Genomic DNA, 21232 nt, shown 5'->3' with positions numbered 1-21232 from the left:
CAGAATAACGCGAAGTACAAGGACACATTTAAGCACTCTCACTCATTTGTTAATTTGGAGTCAAGTGTCCCGTTTCAGCTTCAACATGGATGTGGACGTACGGTTTAAGGTGGAGTCGAACACACAGACTCCTAATGGGAATCGAACTTCAGTCTCCTGCATCATATAATCTGTCTAATCTGTATTATAAGCTATTGGGTAAACATCACAAAGTCGATATTTCTGACCAAACAGGCTATCTCAGACAATTTCACAGCCGGTGTAATTTTCAACTGTGTCAGTGGCATTACCTGCTAGGAGATGTTTAATTTTTGCAAGATTTGGTCTACTGTGTTGACAAATGGTACTGAACACCTTATTTATTTAAAATCTAAGATACATTCCGTAACTTGAAACATGTTCCTCTGATTATAATGACCAGTTTCTTGTTCAATATATATACCTTGTCTTTTCCGTGGTGGTAGTGATTATTATTATTATTATTATTATTATTATTATTATTATTTATTACGTCACACATATTGGCAATAGATGCAAACCCTCATAACAGCTTTTAAACACCAGATGCAAATTCCTATGTCTTATTTCGACTGTACACGGAAACTCATCTTATCATCTCCCAAAATATTTACTATTACTCTTGGAATATTCTAGAGCTTTAATACTACACCTGAAAGAATGTAACGAAAAGATCATACCTTTTCAATGAATTTATATACGGAGGAGTTGTTTTCCTAGGTCCGGACGTGAAATCTACAACCAATTCAAAAGCTTTGGCTAGAAAAGGATCATTGACGCGCTGGAGATATGAATTCATACATAAATTCATTTTATTTGCTACTGCTGATGGATCCTCATCACTACCTTCTTCGCTACTTTCTTTCTTTTCTTCAGAAGAATTTTCGAGTAAGCGTTTCAAAAATTCTTCAAACAAGGAACCTACAAATTAAAGAAGGAAAATTATTACTAATAGCAGATAGGAAGAAAAACACAATGAACATCATTGATTAATAAGTCAGAGTTCATAATTTTCGAATTATGTAAAATTACGATAAAGTATGCTTGTCCAATGCGATCTGCTTTTTTTATTTTTTTTATTTATTTTTTTAAAGCGAACCAAAACGGCTGTCATACCAATTAGTGATGTGAAAGATAATTTTGCACGAAAATTTGCCAATTGAAGATGATGATCGAGTTCATAGAGACGGTTTTAGTTGTCGCTAAACAACATATAGCATTAGATAAGCATTCTTTTTCTTAATTCTGATTAAAGTTATTTTTTGATAATAGAAATTTCAAACACCATCTAGAGACAAGGCTAGAGTGATTCATTCTGAAACGCCTGTGATGTCACCACAAGTGGTCTGGTTAAAAAAAATTTCACTGACACTTTCTTGCTGTGGGAGGTGCTCGAGTAGTTATTTATCGCCTTTCGAAAGAAAATTCCTTTTTAGTTTCTAAGAGTCTCTTTAGCTGTAATATTGTCTATATTAATTGTAAATAAATAATGCTGTAGATCTAAAGGTATAGTGTTTGTGCTTTTGTGTAGAGAATAATATTTTGTTGACTGAATATGCCTAATCGATGTGTACTACCCTTTTGTAAGGGAATTTATAACAGCGCTCCGAAGCTTCATGGTTTTACGTTTTCTGATGAAGATAGCCTAAAAACTAAGTGTATAAATGGGAATAAGAGGGAAGGTTTTACATTTTCAATGTATTCTAGGGTGAATATCACGATACCTTTTTTTTTATTTATAGTATTAAATATTGTTATTAGGTCTGTAATATTGCAATGGCGTCGCTAGGAGTTCAGCTTTGGAGAGTAGGAAAGACTATGAGTGTAGCACTACAATTTTAATTTTATGTAATTAATAAATTTGTTTATTATTATTATTATTATTATTATTAGTGTTGCCCTTAAGCTAAGATTTGGAGCTGCTTCGTCTTAGAAAGTGTATATGTTTCTATTGGAAGAGTTCTGTCTCACCTCGTTATGTCGAAGCGAAAACTGTATTTTGTCTCGTCTCGTACGCAACACTTATTATTATTAACATTTTAAGTATCACCTTTCCTATCAATTTTAGTCGGAGAAATCCCCTTCCCATTATGCGTATCAGAGGACAGTGTCAACAAACTACCCTTTAACTCACGTAAAACATTGTGGGATAAAAATATATTAAGTGACACGATGAAGATATCGATCTGTTGAATGTTTCTGGTAGCAACTGGCAATGCATTTCAAAATTACAGCAAATGTGTTAAATATATAATTGAATCAGTCTTTTTTTTTAAAAAAAGCCTTCTGATTGTAACTAATTTTCGTGCGAAACAAAGTTTCAGGTTAAACGTTCGCTATTCTTGAGGATTTTTATTATTGCTGCCTTCGCATATCGTGCTATAAATTGATTTTGTTTAGGAAAAATCTCGACAGACCAGTTTTTGTTTTAAACGATTTTTTTTTTTTTTTTTTTTTTTTTTTTTTTTTTTTTTTTTTTTTTTTTTTTTTTACTTACAAGTTCTTGCTTCTACCATAAATACCTTATATTTATAGTTCATGCGTCATTGTTTTTACAATGAATCAGGTTATTGAATACCAGAAACAGGCCTCACGGATACAAAATTCGGAAAATTTTCCCGAAAATATGTTGCATTTTGCACGGTTATGCCGGTTAGGCTAAAGGAGACGGTGATGATGAGTAATGAATGAAATGGTGGAATGAAGAAAGTGGGAGGAAACGGGTAAGCCCCGAGGAAACCCACGCACACGGTGTTTGTCCAGCACAAGGTTCACGTGGCGGGGGCTGGGATCAAACCCGGGACCCCAAGCATCAGAGGTGAACGCTCTACCACTAAGCCACCGCGGCCCCTACTAATTATTGAGTATACTATGACAAGAACCCATATTTATGATACTATAACAAGTGAGAATACCTTTGTATAGAAGCCATATTAATTCACGTGTGCGAATGACTACGTATGTGTAATGGAGACATCACTAGTAAGTGGCGTACCTAATTTTTAACCTATTCCTCCATCCCAGCTCCTTAATGTTCACTTTTTCATGTACTTTTTAACTACAGGATAAACTTGCCACCTTATTTCTGGTTTGTTGGCTTATTAGCCCCCTCTAACTATGCTACTTTAACTAGGCAGAACCTACCTTTAAACAAAAAACTCAGATAAAACAAGAATTATTAAATGCTGATCTCAATATTGCGCACATATACTGACTTGTGTAAATGTTTCTTGCGTCAGTGAATATGAGGTAGGTGCTAAAATGAAAAATCAGTTAACTGCACTTGCTCTGTTATTCTGCAATACAATTCGAAAAATTATGACTTCTCTTCGTTTAATTTAGGGGGCAGATTACTAAAAATGATACAAAAGCTAACCATTTCTCTTTTTCTCTTTTTTCGTAAGTGAAAAGAAATAATGAAATGTAACTTACCACAATAATAGATAGTTATTTTACACCCGAAAATACGAATAGGAAGAATTTTCACTGTTGCCATCCTTAGAAATTACAGTGTGGCAGAATATGAATTACCCAAAAATCTAGGTTAAGGCAATCAAAGAAAAATGAAGTCAATGGTAATTGATGACTTATCATGTTTTCTTGGCTTCTTGTTAGTTACAAAAATTACACTCTTTGTTTATTACACAATAAATACAAATATTATTTAAAAGGTAGCTACCAAGAAGCCAAGAGAACATGATAAGTAATCAATTACCGTTGAGTTCACTTTTCTAGTCACTGCCTTAACCTAGATTTTTGGGTAATTTATATTCTGGCCACACTGTAATTTCTATGGATGGCAACAGTGAAAATTCTTCCTATTCGTATTTTCGGGTGTAGAATAACATTATCTATTATTGTGGTAAGTTATATTTCATTCTCTCTTTTCACTTACGAAAAACGGGCAAAGGAGAAATGGTTAGCTTTTGTATCATTTTTAGTAGTCTGCCCTTTAATTATTCCTCACTGTTTCCAAACATCTTAGACTTCTCTTAATACTATAAAATGGAAAGGTTTACTGTCAAGAAGATATCTCGTTTTTTAAATATTATTATTATTATTATTATTATTATTATTATTATTATTATTATTATTATTATTATTATTATTATTATTATTATTAATGGAAGCGAACCACTTCTACTGATGGAAGTTAAGTAACATGTATCCTAATATGAACTTCACTACTTCAAGTAGTTACCTTCGTTCTTCACCTTGCGTCTCACTTCGGGAAGTCTATCCAATTTGTTTAAAACCTGAATATTTTTACCAGCGTGAAGAATCTTGTCAATGATTATTTGGAGAAAGTCTAATGGCTTTACATCATTCTCAAGAAGTACAGAGTAATAGCTATGGACTATAAATCCTTCTTCCCAAAAATTTTCGCTTACATCATCTACACTGGCATTTCTGAAAAGAAAAAAATAAAAGTTTATGACAACTACATTGAAATTACCATTAGCAAATTATATCAACTACAGGTACTTCTGGATTGTGAGTTCATCAACTATACAATTATAATTTGATATTAATATTGTTACTGCACAGAATAAACCAAAAAGTTAAACACTACAGAACTAGTATTTTTTTCAGTATTCGATACTCTGATAAGAGTAAGAGTGGACCATCTTCTAATGAATACGTTCTTTTGCACTCAATTAGTCTCTTGGCTAAACTTTAATTTTTAGCATCCAAAAATCGAAATATAAGGAAATAGAGATATATTCAAGATACTGTGAGACTTGGCAATCTCAGCAATGGAAAAAAAGTTAAGACAAAAGGGAAAATTTCGAATACATACATAGATAAAAATTTTGCAATTTTAGCTAGCAAAAATTACTATGCTGATCATATAAATTAAGTACACACTTTGTACATGTATGTTTGTGTAAAATATTAACTGTACGATATGCTCTACCCAAACAACATGGAACAGTCAAGGAGGCTGTTCTTCTGTACAACTGCGGATGCCTTTCAAGGAACTGCTTAATTCTCCACCAGATGAATGACGAACGTATCAAGATTTATCCTGAAACATCCAGTAGACGAATGAACGTTCGCTTTTTTCGCCTTTATACATAGAACTCATTTTTCATTATTTTTTTCTTTTCTTTCTTTCAAAGAATCGTTGTTGAACTTCCATTATAAAAATCATGGCTGTCTTTTCAGAAGTCATTTCTAATCCTCGAATTAACTAAATAGAAGTTTCCTTCGAATCTACCGCTGAACCTTCTGCAAAGGAATATGTGCTGCTCTTTAGGAATCATTTTTGAGTATCTAGTCAATTAGCAAAGATCTATCAGGAATCCTTACTGAACTGACAATAGATAAATTAGTGGTGACACTTCAGAACAGTCTTTTTAACATAGATCCTGCATCTGTGTCAATACCTTTTTATTTAGTTATGCTTAAAAAAAATAAAAAAAAAGAAAGAAAAAAAAAATTAGTTAGTTAATTAATTACATTGGATGTTTCTTGCTTTTTCCCTGCAACAGTATTTCGGATTGGTTTACTATTTCGGAAATGTTATGAAATATCATGAAAACTTTTTAATTTACAGGCGACCTTTACCTTTCAGACTGAAAAATGCCCTGAGCGCACCATAGGAAAACGGCCATATGAGGAAATCTTTTCATTTATATAGCCTTTTAACATTAGGTTAATCGCATATCGCGTTAACATTAGGTTGACTTCATTCACAAAACACAAACACAAACACATACACATACACATACACATACACATACACACACACACACACACACACACATATATATATATATATATATATATATATATATATATATATATATATATATATATATATATATATATATCTTGAATATCAATTCTGATTTACAACTTTGGGAAATTCGTTATATTCAGGCAGAATTTACACGAGAACATATACAGAGATGGGAATCATCATATGAGAATATACATTAATGTACAATAAAGCAAGGTAATCCTTATAAAGCCTTCAAAATATGATAAAATAACGGTTTTATTTGTAATCAATAGAGTATAAACATCCCACTAGAAACTACAAGATATTGCTCTTGAAATAGAGAACTTAATAAGGAATTTTACTATCAAAAAAACATGAAAATAAGCATATGTATTTTATTTTACGAAACATTGTTTAAAATAACAAGGTGTCTACTAAATTCCAAAATGAAATTTCGTGACCTTTTCTTTACCAAATCACAAAATTTCCTAACATTTTCAAGAGCGAATTTGGGTGCGAATTCGGTCGAATTTTCATCCATGCGATAGAAACGTACTTTGCTTGCGATTTGGTAGCGTCTAAAGCCGACCAGAGACATATTTGATGGTGAATTTTGACGTTTCATAGAACAAAGTTTTCCAATCTGTACTTACATTTGTACAGTTTAAAAAAATCGTGACCCAAAAGCTAAATTTCGTGACTTTTTCGTGACTTTCATGACCGTTTTCTGATTTCGTGACTTTTTCGTGACATTCGTCACTTTCGTGACCGATAGACACCCTGAATAATAACTTAAATAATATATCACAAACCAAATTCCAAATTTAAAGGAGGATGATAAAAAAAAATATTTTAAAAAGTGGTGCATCTTGTATTTAAGTTCAACATTACATTGTAATTTTAAGTAATTTTACCGAACATTTCAAGAACAATAACACTGCAAAATTTTCACTGTTAGCTATTAAATGAAGCTTCTGATAACCTCATTTTTTTAAGAAATCCGACAACTCTGGCTGCAGAAACAAAAGTGAGATTGGATTCTATCCTCTCCCAATAGTTGAAATTGATTGATTCATTCACTAATTGTAATTTAACATCGTTTCCAGCACCAAGGCTAAATGAGACTGGACTTATTACTTCAAGTAGGACTACTCGGGGTTTGTAGTAAAAGCAATTACCACCATGAGAATCAAAATCCGTGTTCACGTGCACAAAGCACGCGCATAAGGCAAGTGGTCATGAAGAAGTACAATTAGTATTGTTATTTATTTATGGAAAGAAATTGGTACTCAACGGAGCACGTATATTTATCATTTACAGTACTATTACACATCTTCTTTACATATGCTGCCATGCCCTTGGTCTTTACAAACGTTTAATAGACTCATTGTCGCTTAGCGTACATTTCATGCGAGTGACATATCTTGGGCCTATCGTTAATTGTTCGCAGTCTGTGTTCTTTTAAGTAACTTAGCTGCCAAGTTACGCTTTTGTAATTTTTGTTCTTAACTTTAAATTTATTCAATAATAGTAACGAAAGGTTTTAAACAGAGTAATGTATTCGACTGTAATTAGACTTCTATTAACATTTTCTTTGGTTCAAAAAAATATCCCTTTGCTTAGAATCGGTATCGTTAATATGCCTGGTAAAGTAGATTACACTTTTTATCTACACAATAGGAAAAAGTTCCTAAAAACATCGCCACAAATAAGTTTTCGTCATCTTGTAGACCCGGTGTTGGGAAATTACTGGATTTTCTCGTAATTGTAGTAGATTTACAGGGATTCCAGACAAATGATTGATCGTGAGTTTAGTAACTGTTCTATCTGGTAGGCCCCTGACGGCACAGAAGACCGTGACACGATGTATACAAACGTTGTATATATACATGTCTATACGTATACACGATGAATCTGAATCATTTGATGTAACTACTGAAGAAATAATTAAATAGCACAAAACTTATTCATTATGCTTTGAACATTCCACTAACAAGTTTATTTTTTTAAATTTCGTTTTCGATTTCCAGAGGGTAGGCTTATAATAGAATAAATACAGTACTATCCCACACTTCTGCCAATAATCTATTACTACCTTTCTAGTTGATTTCGTTATTATGTTACTAGTACGACTAATTCTGCAAACTTATTCAATTTATTTATTTATTTATTTATTCGAAAATAGAGTATCATTTCACATTACATTTTGAAGTATAGAAATTTAAAGGTCGATAATTTGAATTTTATAGTCTGAAAATAGTATCTCATACAATATAATGCATCAACAGAACCATTATTCGAATGGAATTTAGAGGTATTGCTAAAGGAATAGACCATGACTAAAAGAAAGGAGGAAATGGAAATAATACAGGATCTGTCCAAAAATATCGGGACATTTATCTTACCAAAGACAGAGGGTGGAAGGTTATCTCCATGGATAGAAACGTTCGTGATGAGGAAAGTGTGTTCAACATTGGTTCTAAAGTTCTGGTCCGAACAACAAAAGATACTTTTGTTACTAAATTCGGAACGTCTGGAGCTTGAGCCTGATTTTTTTTAGACACCATGATAATCAGTGATGAATTTCTGGACAAGCATAACGTAGCAACGTTCCCTCAGTCTTCATACAGTTCAGACCTAACGCAGCCCGAATCTCCTCGGACAAAACGGAAACCTGAAGGAATACAATTATGGGATGGTGGAAAGAATGCAAAAAGCTTCAATACAGTGCCTGAAGGAGATCGTGGTTCCAGATATGCATGAAGCATACCAAATGTGACAGAAGCGCTGGCAGTGGTGTATTGATGCAAAAGAATCTTATATTGAAAAATTTTAATCCTTTGAATATACATATATACAACCAACTTTGTTTCGTTAATGTAGTCCCGATACTATCTGTGTGGATTTTGTATTAGGATGAAGTGTAGCGTTGAGAATATAGATAACAGTTTTTGAGAATAATATTTATCTTAATTATATTAATTACAATAGATACAACACAAAAATGAAGGATATCTACATATTACTTACCGTTGTATTATAAACTCTTCTCTCCAATCTTCTAAGCGTCCTTCCGTTAACCACACATCTATCATGTCCACATAGGGTTTCAATGATTTCAAGAACATTCTCATAATCAGAGAACAGTCACTGGAACTTACAGAAATCATTGCAGATTCATACAAAACAGACAATAACCTGAAACAATATAAATCTTACATTGTTTTACAATACGTAGAAAGTTATACGATTTGTTATTTTAATTGCTGTTGATATTACTTGTTATAATTTAATATTACGTCAAAATTTAAAATCATTAGAAGTTTTCAGCACCAATAATCTTTATGTGACAGAATCCATATTCACTTCCATCCTGCTTTCATCTCATAGCTTAAGAACATTATTACCATAAAAACACTTTTATTATTATAATATTTATATACAAGTATACATATGGATTGCTATAAAGGTAACCAAGAAAGTTCTGTCGCCTTTTGTGGAGATCTGTGTTCAACTGGCCCTTACACCGTGAGTTGAATGCGAATGGAGATAAGGCAAAGGTTAGTTATTGGTGTAGGTATATCTAATATACTACCTGGTTGTGGCAGTTCAGTTACACCGTGAACTTGCGTAAGGACAGAGTGAACATGGGACCTCCACAGAGCATTATAAGGACGTGTATGCTCTACGAGTTCAAACTGGGATCAAACGCCGCTAGAGCGGGGCGGAAGATATGTCAGGCCTTTAGTGAGGGTGTCGTGACTACGCGTACAGTGCAGTGGGAATTAACAAGTTTAAAGACGTGACGAAACACCCGAAGACGCACCACGTGCCGGAAGACCAACACATGTACAAAATAAAGATCTTCAGGCAGAAATTGAGTCGTACAGTGGCCAGACATGTGAGGAACTGGGAATGCAATTCAGTGTGAGTGAAGAAATCATTCGGAAGCACGTCATCAACTTAGGAAGCACTACAAGTTGGGTCGATGGGACCCAAATGATTTGACTAGGGGCGAAAGCAAGGTGAGCAGACAGCCATTTCTGGACGGTGTGTTGAAATGTGATGAGAAGTGGGTAATGTACGAAGCTCCACAGCACCGTCATCATTGGTTAGCATCCCATGAACCGGTTCCAAAATAGCCGAAACCAGCACTTCACCAAAAGAAGGTCTCCTGTGTGTTTGGTGGACTGCTCGCGGTATCGTGCATCAGAGCATCAATACAACTGTGTACTGTCAGCAGTTGAGCCGTGTTCAAGAATAACTCAAAACTCATGAGCCAGCGCTTCTGAATCGCAAATTGTTCCTTCTGTTACAGTACAACGCCGAGCCCCACGCAGCTAGAACGACCCGGGACATTATTCTACGAATTGGATAGGAAACACTATTGCATCCGCCATACTTCCCGAACATTATACCGTCCGATTATTATCTGTTCCATTCCTTGGACAATCACTTTAGAGGTCGTAAGTTCAAATCCCTAGTAGAAGAGCAAAACGCATTTGATACCTTCTTCGCTTCGCGGCCCATCAAGTTCTATCGCGATGGAATCCATGGCCTCCCAGAACGTTGACAGAAGATCGTCGATGCTGATGGGGATTATTTTTGAAGATCTACTTACGTCTTAGGTGCCATACCGATGTTCGAAGGTAGTGGGTGAAAAAGCGAAGAACTTTCTTGGTTACTTTATACATAAATAGATATAGATGTATTGGTAGATATTGATATCAATTATTTGCGAGAAACTAAAGAAAACACATCACACAAATTAAGAAAGACAAACTGTAAGTTCTTTCACTAAAGCCTTTAACAGGGAGGGAAAAAAGCAAAAGAAAAGAAATATTAGAAAGAAGGAACATAACGCCCACGTCCACGTTGACAGCATCATCTTGGTATGCGTTGTCTCACAATAGTATAGCCCGAAAAAAGGGAGAAAAGTTTTGGTAGTAGAAAATAAAAATAATGGGACGAGTAGGTCGTTAAGAATACAGGAGAGCAAAGGAATAATAAATAATTAGAAAACTATATATTAATGAAGAAATTATCGAATAAAAATGCTGAATAATAATAATATGAAGTGAAATAAATGGTGCTGTCACAGTGCTTATCAAATTATTATTCCTATCTTACAAAACGTCCACCCGGCTTTGTGAGAACAATTGGCGAGCTAACTGAAATAATAAGTTGCGACCTCCAGTCTAGAAAGCCAGCATAAACGGCGAGGGGAGAAGATGTGCTGATCACACATCACTCCAAAGGCATGGGTGTCACAAGACGGTTAGTAGACTTTCGTACTCTAAGAGCTGCTGCGCCAGTAGTTTAACTTTTATTTTTTAATAAAAGCAATATAATACTGGGAGAAAATAAGAAATAATACAAAATGAGAAGTTTACAGAAAAAAAAGGTGCATCAGAAACGAAGTGAATGTGAGAGAGAGAGAGATGGGATAATATATATGATTATATATAATTATCAGGATATTATATATGATTATCAGGAAGCGGTTTGCAGAGAGATGTGTCTTTTCAGCTCTTTCTGAGGGATATGGAAGAGTATGGGACAAGGATTTGAAAAATACATACACAAAAGGAGTGGTCAAAAATGAAATGAAATCTCTGAGTTTTACGTCCCACAGTTATGCCGGCTAGGTTAAAGGAGATGGTGATGATGAGAAATGAATGAAATGGTGGAATGAAATAAATGGGAGGAAACGGGAGAACCCCGAGGAAACCCACGCACACTGCGTTTGTCCATCACAAAGTTCACTTGGCGGGAGCTGGGATTGAACCCGGGACTCTTGCACAAACCGGTGATTGAACCCGGGACTCCAAGCACAACGCTCTACCACTTAGCCACCGCGGCCCCAAGGAGTGGTCAAATGTACCGTCATGAAGAGTTGTTTATTTTGGGATAGGTAAATGAGAATAAAGCACTGAGGGAATATTGTTGATGTGAACTGATAGAAAAGTCAGAGTTTCACCAACACGAAAGATGCCATTACATGGTCATATTGTACTTCTTCACGTACCAAAACAGCTTTCACAAATACAAAATAGTGACTTACTTCATAAGCATTTAAGAACGTGTTACCTTGGAAAGGATTTAAAAAAGAAATTTGCATAGTTTAGAAAAGAACTCTTTTTCGTTTAGATTTTTTTACGGTTATAATTTTGTGCTTCTTTGATCAAAACGCAGACAAGTAAAACTGCTTGACAATTTACACGAATGAACAGAATCATACCTTGTAGCACACTGCCAATTAGGTACTGTTTTCCAATCACATACTGCTTGTTTGTGAATAATATACAATTTTTTAAGTTGTAGCAAGGATGGGGTTAAGCTATCAATCACAGATTTCAATGTGTAGATATCACCTATAATGAAATTAATACCTGAATCAAACAAACTATCTAAAATAATAAGAAAAAAAAATACATTACTCTCATTATTTCATGTGTTTTAAATAAGACTAAGAGCAGAACAATGATACATAGAATAACACACTTTGAAGGAAGTCAATAAAAATAATAGTTATTTGATTGTAGTTTTACATTCCTTGTCAGCAGTACGCTATATGAGATGTGAATCTAAAATTATAATTCCAACTGCACACACTTGTTCGTGGATAGTCACACTTTCAAGTTATGGTTCGAGTTAACTAGTGCATGGCCCATTTATGGAAGACACACATAGAATATTCAACTATGTACATTTAAATTTTTCGACCAAAGCCATGTTACAACGAGTATCTTTACTAAAAAGATAAGCTACTAATTATTTTTGAAAACTCTTTGATTTTTCTGTTTTTTCTAGGATTTTTTCCCCAGATTTCGCTTGGCTACAACAAACAACAATAATATTAGCATTATTCTTATCATTTCCATTGGAGAAAAGCTTTCAATGTTATTCTATAAAACTTAAACATAAGATAAAAATTTGAACAGACTTCAGGTTGCAGAAGTTATGCAGATGTAATGCAGCATATAATTCTGCTTAATACATATTAAAATGCATATTGTAATTTGCTGATACTACAACTGCTGAAATTTTGAAGTCATAATGGGGATATAAATGCATACAGTACTTAATTTTAAAAAGAATGCAACAGTACAATGGTATAAAGACTAATGGATAAATCTATATTCTTTCCTTTATGCTAAATATGGTTTTTAAACGAAATCAATATAGCTGAACACGAATAAATTGTATTTTAAGTTATTCCATGAAATCACGAGATAGTAACACATAATTATTATTTATAAACAGGATTACGTATCTAGGTAGATAATACAATGATATTTGAGATCATTGTATAAGGGAATGGTATACTTAACTAGCTGAAATGCCTGTTCTTCGCACGGTGAGAACAGTTTATGGAAAATACTTGTACCACCTGCTCCCCTCAGGATAAATTTTGAACCTCTCTACCCACTTAGGATACGTCCGTTTATCAAAGTGGTGAATGAAACATAACTAGAGTAGATACCAAATATGTTCCAAGAATCAGTTCAGAATTTTCCCGTGATGCGATTACAAACAACAGACATCATCATTTTCCAAGAGGAGAAAAAAGTAAAAAAGTCTATTAAAATAATAATAATAAACAAAACAGGAATTTTTAAATACGCTTGGACACATATTCACTTATTTTTAATGAGAAGTTATTTGCCGAATTTCATCTCTCTAACCTAAGGGATTTATGTGGTACTCTATTCTGAGCAAAACATTTTAATCTCCTTTACCTTCCTTAGCACAAATATTTCAAAATATTCCTTTCTTATTCATTGGTCTCGTTACAAACGGTGTATTCTATCCACATCTTACATTTCTAGATACATTAGCATGGCTTGGATTTTCAATGAATCACTTTCACCTCTCACATATAATCAAGCATATTGCCCCCTTAGAAGACAGGCATTTCCCAAAACGCTAAAATACGTGTTTCCCTTATTTTAAATTAAGAGCTTATATAACGAATTTCAGATTTCCAACTTGTGCGAATCCTTACACTAAGCGTTTTCTGAATACATGAAAGGGAATCTTAATTATGTAAATTTTTCCCCTTACCCTCTTTAGAAGCGGAATTTTCGCAGACGTTGGAATATGAATGTAATTATTTTTATTTAAGAGTTTATATACTGATTTTCATAACGCCAACTTGAACAAATCCTCAAAATGGGCACTTTCTTAATAATGAAAGGAGAAATTTGCATATTGTAGTAATGACTACATTTTCCCTAAGGAATGGAACTTTCAAAAATGCTGCAACCCATGTACCATTATTTCTATTTAAGAGTTTATATAACAAATTTCACGTCTTAGCTTAAGCAAATCATCACATTCAGTACTTGTGAATATATAAGGGGAAAGTGTTTCCCTTTTCCGCCGTAGGAGCGAATTTTCGAAAACGCAAAGAAACATTTTTTTTTTTTTTTTTTTTAATTTTTAATTAAGGGCTCATACACTGAATTTTACATTTCGAACTTAAACAAATCCTCACATTCGACACTTTGTGTACAAATAAAGGAAAATTTCAATATGATTGATTTTGCGCTCTTTCTCCCCCTTTGCAGCGGGAATGATCAGAAACTCTGAAATACATGTTTCTCCATTTTTAATTAAAAGTTTCAGATCTCCAACTTAGGCCAATTCTCACATTCAGCAATTTCTGATTAAACAAAGGGAAATTTGAGTATGTTGTAAATGCCTTCTTTCCCCGCTTTGGAGAGGAATTTTCGAGATGCTTAAACACGTGTCTTTTATTTTTAATGAAGAATTTATATGCCGAGTTTCATCTCTCTAACGAAAGGGATTCATAAAATTATTATATTATTGGAAGAAATTTGGACTCCCCCCCCCCCCCTTAGAATAGGTATTTCCAGAATTTCCTTCTTATCCGTTACTTTCTTAACAAAAGGAGTATTCTCTCAAAATTTCATGTTTTTTACCCTACAGTAGTATAGCAGAGTGTCTACTAAAATGTCAAAATGAAATTTCATGACTTTTCTTTACCAAAACATAAAATTTCGTAACACTGTCAAGTGTGAATTTGGGTGCGAATTAGGTTAAATTTTCATACATGCGATAGAAGCATACTTTGGTTGCGATTCGGTAGCATCTAAAGCCGATCATAGACATTTTTGGTGGTGAATTTTGACGTTTTATAGAAAAAAATTCCACTCTGCACTTACATTTGTACAGATAAAAAAATCGTGACCTAAAAGCTAAATTTCGTGACTTTTTCATGACTTTCGTGACCGATAGATACCCTGTATAGCCTTGGTGATGACGAATCACCTACTTCTATTCTTTTATATAATATCATAGCTTATTGAGCGTACGGAACACATTTACAATAATAATAATTAACGACTCATCTGCAATGTTCCTTAAATGAGTATTTTATAGCCTATATTTCAATTGTATAAGCGGGAAATCTTCGTCAGAGCAGAGAGCTTAAGTTGTTTCTATGCAGATCTTTACATAGTTTATGCAATTAACAGCGATAAGCAGCAAACAAACCAACAAACAAACAAACAAACAAACAAACAAAAACGTTATTATAGGGTCCTTGTATGACTTATTCACAACCAGTTATTTATCTTATTAGTTATGAGCTCTTAACTTGTTAATATATGGAAACATTATTATTATTATTATTATTATTATTATTATTATTATTATTATTATTATGATTATTATTATTATTATTATTATTATTATTATTATTATTATTATTTTCCTTTAAATTTTGTTAAGAGTCACTCGATGCTATCTTTATGTATCAACCTTCCGCTCCATGTACTAACCATCAACCGATAAGAGCTTCAAATTTTTAGATGTACAGTGTTCGGAAATCGAACACTATTGCCAATGAGCACACTTGTAATTAATCTATTAAGAGAATTAACTATTAAATTAATCCATTAATTTTTTCAAGAGTTCTTTAATTGAAAATTCTAGAAAATTAATCGTTACTTTTATTCACAAAATGTATGATATGGACATTCTACAAGTATTGTTTACGGTATATTTCAAACGGTTCATTAGTTTCCATAGCAGTAATTTGCAGGTTCTCCAAAGTGAATATTTTGACATTAATTTGCCTCGAAGTCTGTCAGTGTTCTCTATCTCCAAATAGTACTTCGTTTGACTCGCCGAAGTCTTCGAAAACAAGAAAGTTTTCTGGTAGTTATAACCTGTTTTAGATGACGGCGTTGTGCAAGATTAACTCCCTCTTTATTATTTTGTCGGTTTCGTTGCAGTGCAGCAGTCAGTTTTTAAAACCTTGTTTACCATGTCAAACTGATATTTCTGGTAAAGAACATCACTGTCGTTTCCTAAAAACATAAAACGATAGAGAAGGAATAAAACATGTTGAGGGTGTCTGGTATATTCTCCTACTATCGTTTAATGATGATTGAGCGTGCATTACTAATTATGAGCAACGTAATGCTTTGCATAAGTTGATAATTAAGGAATTAATAATTATTGGAGCCAATATTATGGATAGCATAGTGGAGTAGTACACAGAGCATGATTAAATATATACTGAATGCAAAGGGTAGTAAACAGTATTATTTTATTTCCTCACAATAATTTTCTATTTTATTTTATTAAGGTGTTTCATTGAATTTATAGAAAACTATAACGCAAAACGTGATTTCTGAAATAATTTTAAATTTACATGTCTGTTAATGTTGGACATAAATCCAATACGCTGCAATTTGAGTATATAACTAGAATGACAAAGAGGTAAACCACACTGACTTGAATTAGGATTTCACACTTAGGTATACAACAAACTTTGCTGCAGCATTTTCAGTCCCTCTACAATTATAATTGCAAAAGACAAGAGGCTACTGTCAATTTTTTTTATTTGTTTAGCGGACGATATTTCAAGAGGTCTAAAAATGAGATGACGCCATTAGGTGAAGCACTGTGTATATATAGTATTTTAACTGCCCTTTTTGAATGGATCGTATATAGTATCTGCTAGTAAGCTGTGCATAGTATCTGCACGCACACAATTTTTAATAATACGTTGTAGCTTTTTTAAAAAAATAGAAAGTTCTCTTTCTTTATACTCTTTTTGTTTTGAGAACACTTTCCTTAAATTATAAGTGAAAATTTCCTTTGCAAGCTTATTATTTGAATTTGATTTTTATAAAAATGAAAACATAAACTTTTCCCTTCTAAATTAATATAAGTTTACATCATTCCCCTCCCGGAATTCTTTATTAAACTTTTATAATGTGTTATGTGCAGTTTATAAACTTTTCTCTTTAATTGTCTCAATTAAAAAAAAAAAAAAAAAAAAAGCACAAACACTTGGGGAATAAATACACTAACACCAGAATCAAGGACTTGTGAAGGACTAGTTGTTGATTGACTTCACGAAAGAAAAAAAAAATGTGTTTGTTGATTAGAGTACTTCTTCGACGGATACTAGGCAAGGAATAAAACGAAATCTTTGAGTTTTACGTCCCATGGTTATGCCGGAGGGAAAGGAATAATTGCAGCCAATGTGTTACTAAACTTTGTGAGATTTTCTATTGGGGCACTAGCGGTCCTGGTTAACTGTGATTACTAGATTAAGCTGAGAATGTGATGTGGTATTGATTTCGTATGATTTTTTCTACTTCAATCTCTGAGATTTTGGAGCACTTACCTAGCATTTGCATTTGGACTTCCTTTTTGATGGTAAAATTTATTTGTGTAACTTAAGGTAGGAACGTAAATAGTTGCTTGGTTTAACTTTTAATGACAGATGTAATTAAAAATAAAAGAACATGCTTAAGGAGGTGTAAGATGGGAAAAAAGCTAACATGTGTACGTTATTTATTTATTTATTTATTTATTTATTTATTTTTAAATAAGAGAAAAAGTGTTAGAGAGTGATCAAAAATTATGTAGGTACAGGTACTATCCAGAGCCGGGTGACCTACTAAAAAGATCAGTTGAAACCTATATAGACAATGGTTTACTTAACAACTCCATCTCATTCTTAAATCTTGTTTTAAGTGCTTATTCTTAGACTTTTACAAACATCATCCGCTAAACAAATCAAAAATCCGACAGTCTCCGCATATTATTTTACAACGTTAAGTTCGTATATTTTGCACATGTCAATACTGTATACATTGTATTATCCGAATGTATAGACAATACTTCCTTTGAAGTTTTGAAACAATGGTTGAGCATCAACACGATTACTTTGTCTCACTCCCATGCTGATTCTGAGATGAAAGAATCACTGAAATTAACTTTGTGCAATTGAATGATTATTTCTAATAATCCCAGTCAGAAAACGAAATAACACCAAATCTTTAATACAAAAATAACCATCAATACTTCTTCTAAAGGTTAAAAGTATAATACCACCTAGTGCTGTAGTTATTGATGCTAGCAGTTATTGATAGGAGCTGAAAAATGCAATGAAGGAAATTAAATTGATGCGATATTTTATCTTTAAACAACTTCCGTCCCTGTCATGATTAGCAAGTTGTTTTCCCTCTTTCGTAATGGCAAATTACAAGGAGGGGGAGTAGAGGAGTTGTTTTGATTGCCCATCGACTTACGTGGAATGAATAATACAATCTTGAGGCCTAATGTAAATGAAAATCATATATTTTAGTTACTTTTTTTTTCTTGTAATATGTGTATAAGACAACTTTTCTGTCTGTTGTAAAGCGCTTGAACTCAGACACCCAGTCGCGAAGTTCAGCTTTAGCTTCAGGCATGTTTCAATTTTCCTACATCTTGAATCCAAAATCAACAATCAGCACATGCCGCAATATGCAACTAAACACTGCTCATAGAATTTGCTCAATTAAGTTTATTTAACAATGATTTTCACCACCAACCTCTTCTGATAAGAAAAGAACATCCTTTCTACATGGAAAGGTAAAGTGTGCTAACTTTGAAGCTAATGCAAGGTTACTAGGTTCAAGAAAGTTAAAAATTCAGTTTAGGCATACGAAATATACAAAATATGAAAATTTTGACAAAGTATTATGAAATAGGAAAATTAGAAACACTAATTCGATTCCACATATCATGAAACATAAAGATTCTTGTTCCCAATGCCCTGCAAGGCATGCTTTAAAATATGGAATTTCATACTTTGCCTTTCTCTACTAATTACATTACCAAAAACACACTTTAGGACATCAAAAATATTTTATTACAAATTCTATGATTGCACCAAAATTACAAAATTCTGGCTAGATATGTGAGGAACTGGAACTACAATTCAGTGTGAGTGGAGAAACCATTCGGTACAACTGCCATCAACTTGGGTTGCACTACAAGTTGAGTCTATCGGTCCCACATGATCTGACTCCTGGCCAGAAGGCAACGTGAGCTGTCTCGTCTGAGATAGGAACCATTTCTGGACAGGTGTTAACATGTGATGAGAAGTGGGTCCTACGAGTATATGAAGCTCCACGGCACCGTCATCATTAGTTAGCATCCCATGAACCGGTTCCAAAACAGTCGAAGCTAACACTGCACCAGAAGAAGGTCCTCCTGTGTGTTTGGTGGACTGCTCGCGGTATCGTACATCAGGAACTACTACCAGCTGGTTAGAGTATCAATGCAACTGTGTACTGTCAGCAGTTGAACCGTGTTTAAGAAAAACTCAAAACTCTTAAGTCAGCACTTCTGAATCGCAAAGGGGTCCACCTGTTACAGGACAACGCTAAGTCCCACGTGACTAGGATGGCGCGGGACACCATTCTACGCCTTAGATGGGAAACTATTGTATCCGACATACTCTGTGGACATTGCACCGTCCGCTTATCACCTGTTCCATTCCTTGGACAATCACCTTAGAGGACGCCAGTTCAAAATCCCAAGTAGAGGTGCAAAATGCACTTGATACTTCCTTCGCTTCTATCCAAGCGATGGAATCCATAAGCTTCCATAACGTTGGCAGAAGGTCGTTAATGCTGATGGGGACTATTTTTGATCTTTCAGGTACGTCTTAGGTGACATATCGATGTTCGAAGGTGGTGGGTGAAAAAGTGACAGAACTTTCTTGGTTACTTTTATATTTCCTCACTTGATAATGAGGCCAAAAGTACAAGCAGATCAATATCTTCCCCAATAATTGATACTGGATGTGGCTGTTTGAGAGAGAGTTCTACTGCTGTACGCAAATCTGGGTATGTGCATCTCCAGAGGCTTGAATAACACAGGTGCCAGCAGCCGTGAGATGATTAGAAAGTATTCCAATAAATCTAGATTTGCTCTTCAGATTTACAAAGAACTTCTCTGGAGATGTGACAACTAGCGTTGAAGAAGTAAACGTAACAGCTGGGATATGTAGCTTGACAGAATGCCTTATTCGCTCTATGCGTAGTCAAGGAGTAGTACTTAACGAAGTTTGTTTGCTATTCCGATTCTATTACTATGATTCGAATGAAACTTGGATGTTATATTGTGTATATTATGGTGTATTTAATGTAAGATTAATTGCTACTCTGACGACAAGATTGTTAACTGATTAAGAAAAAGGAATCTGAAGAAGAAAAGTTTAGGGATTTTTAAAAAAAAAAAAAATCCTCCGTAACTTCCCTCATGTGTGTAGTAGACTGATAAGAGTCTGTAATCGTAGACCTTTGTTATTCGAATGAACTAAAAGTAGCGTCAATAGTGCAAATACAATGTGAGTTATAGCTATTAAAGTGAGTAAAAAACACTATTTGGTGGCTATTTTCCAATATAGCGGCCAAACCCGTCACCGGATATTTCAGGACTTTTAGTATGTCGTTATACACACATTCCCTAAGGTATGTGCAATTTCATCTTATGATTTTTTTCTGGGTTAATGTATAGGGAAACTAATGTTCACAAGGGAAATTTTGGTGATTTTTAAAAGTAACCCCTCCGTTAGTTCCTCCGTGTCGAGTAAACTGGTAAGTGTAATACGTGGTCTGTAAGCGTAGCCCTTTGTTATTCGAATGAAGTAAAAATAACATCAATAGTGCAAATACAACATGAGCTATAGCTATTAAAGTGAGAATCAGTCATTACGTTGAAAAACCACACTTTTTCGGCCATTTTGCAATATGGCGGCCAAACCCGTCGCCGGATATTTCCGGACTTTTAGTATGTTATATACACCTTTCCAAAGGTATGTACGAAAGTTCAGCTTGTTATGATTTTTTCCCGGGTTTAGCTCTTTTTTGTCTAATTTGACTGGACTAGTAGAGCGAATGGTGCGTTTGGTGACGCAAGCTTCTCAATCCGTGTGTGGGTCGGCAAGTCGCGACGGATTCATACGCTGTGCCTTGATTTCTAGCAAGGAAATGCCACATTCGGACCTAGAAAAAGACTATGCCATATAGAAAAGTAAAGCAAGTAAGTGAGGACGCAAGCAAGTAAGGTCATGGCAGAAAATTAAGCAGGGTGGGAGAGCGGATTTAAAAGTGGGTGGAACTCGGAAGTGCAGTCAGCTCCTCGTGGTGAGTTCTGGGTTAT

The 21232-nt window shown here is 34.1% G+C and overlaps 1 protein-coding gene across 2 annotated transcripts in view; it reads right to left on the bottom strand.

The window, feature by feature from the left end:
- Grip128 (gamma-tubulin complex component 5) overlaps positions 1-21232 on the bottom strand; it is a 136571-nt gene that overhangs the window by 48031 nt on the left and 67308 nt on the right. For both annotated transcript variants that reach the window (XM_081731328.1, XM_081731329.1), the window contains 4 exons: positions 11988-12120; positions 8777-8944; positions 4220-4428; positions 699-939 (listed from right to left, as the gene is read on the bottom strand). In XM_081731328.1, coding sequence (XP_081587454.1) covers positions 699-939; positions 4220-4428; positions 8777-8944; positions 11988-12120 — 751 coding nt within the window. The remainder of the gene's footprint in view (positions 1-698; positions 940-4219; positions 4429-8776; positions 8945-11987; positions 12121-21232) is intronic.

This window comes from Thermobia domestica, chromosome 11, assembly GCF_964235325.1.
Source record: "Thermobia domestica chromosome 11, izTheDome1.hap1.1, whole genome shotgun sequence".
Classification (NCBI taxonomy): domain Eukaryota; kingdom Metazoa; phylum Arthropoda; class Insecta; order Zygentoma; family Lepismatidae; genus Thermobia; species Thermobia domestica.
Note: the sequence above shows the minus strand (reverse complement) of the source record. Positions and strands in the feature narration are given on the sequence as shown.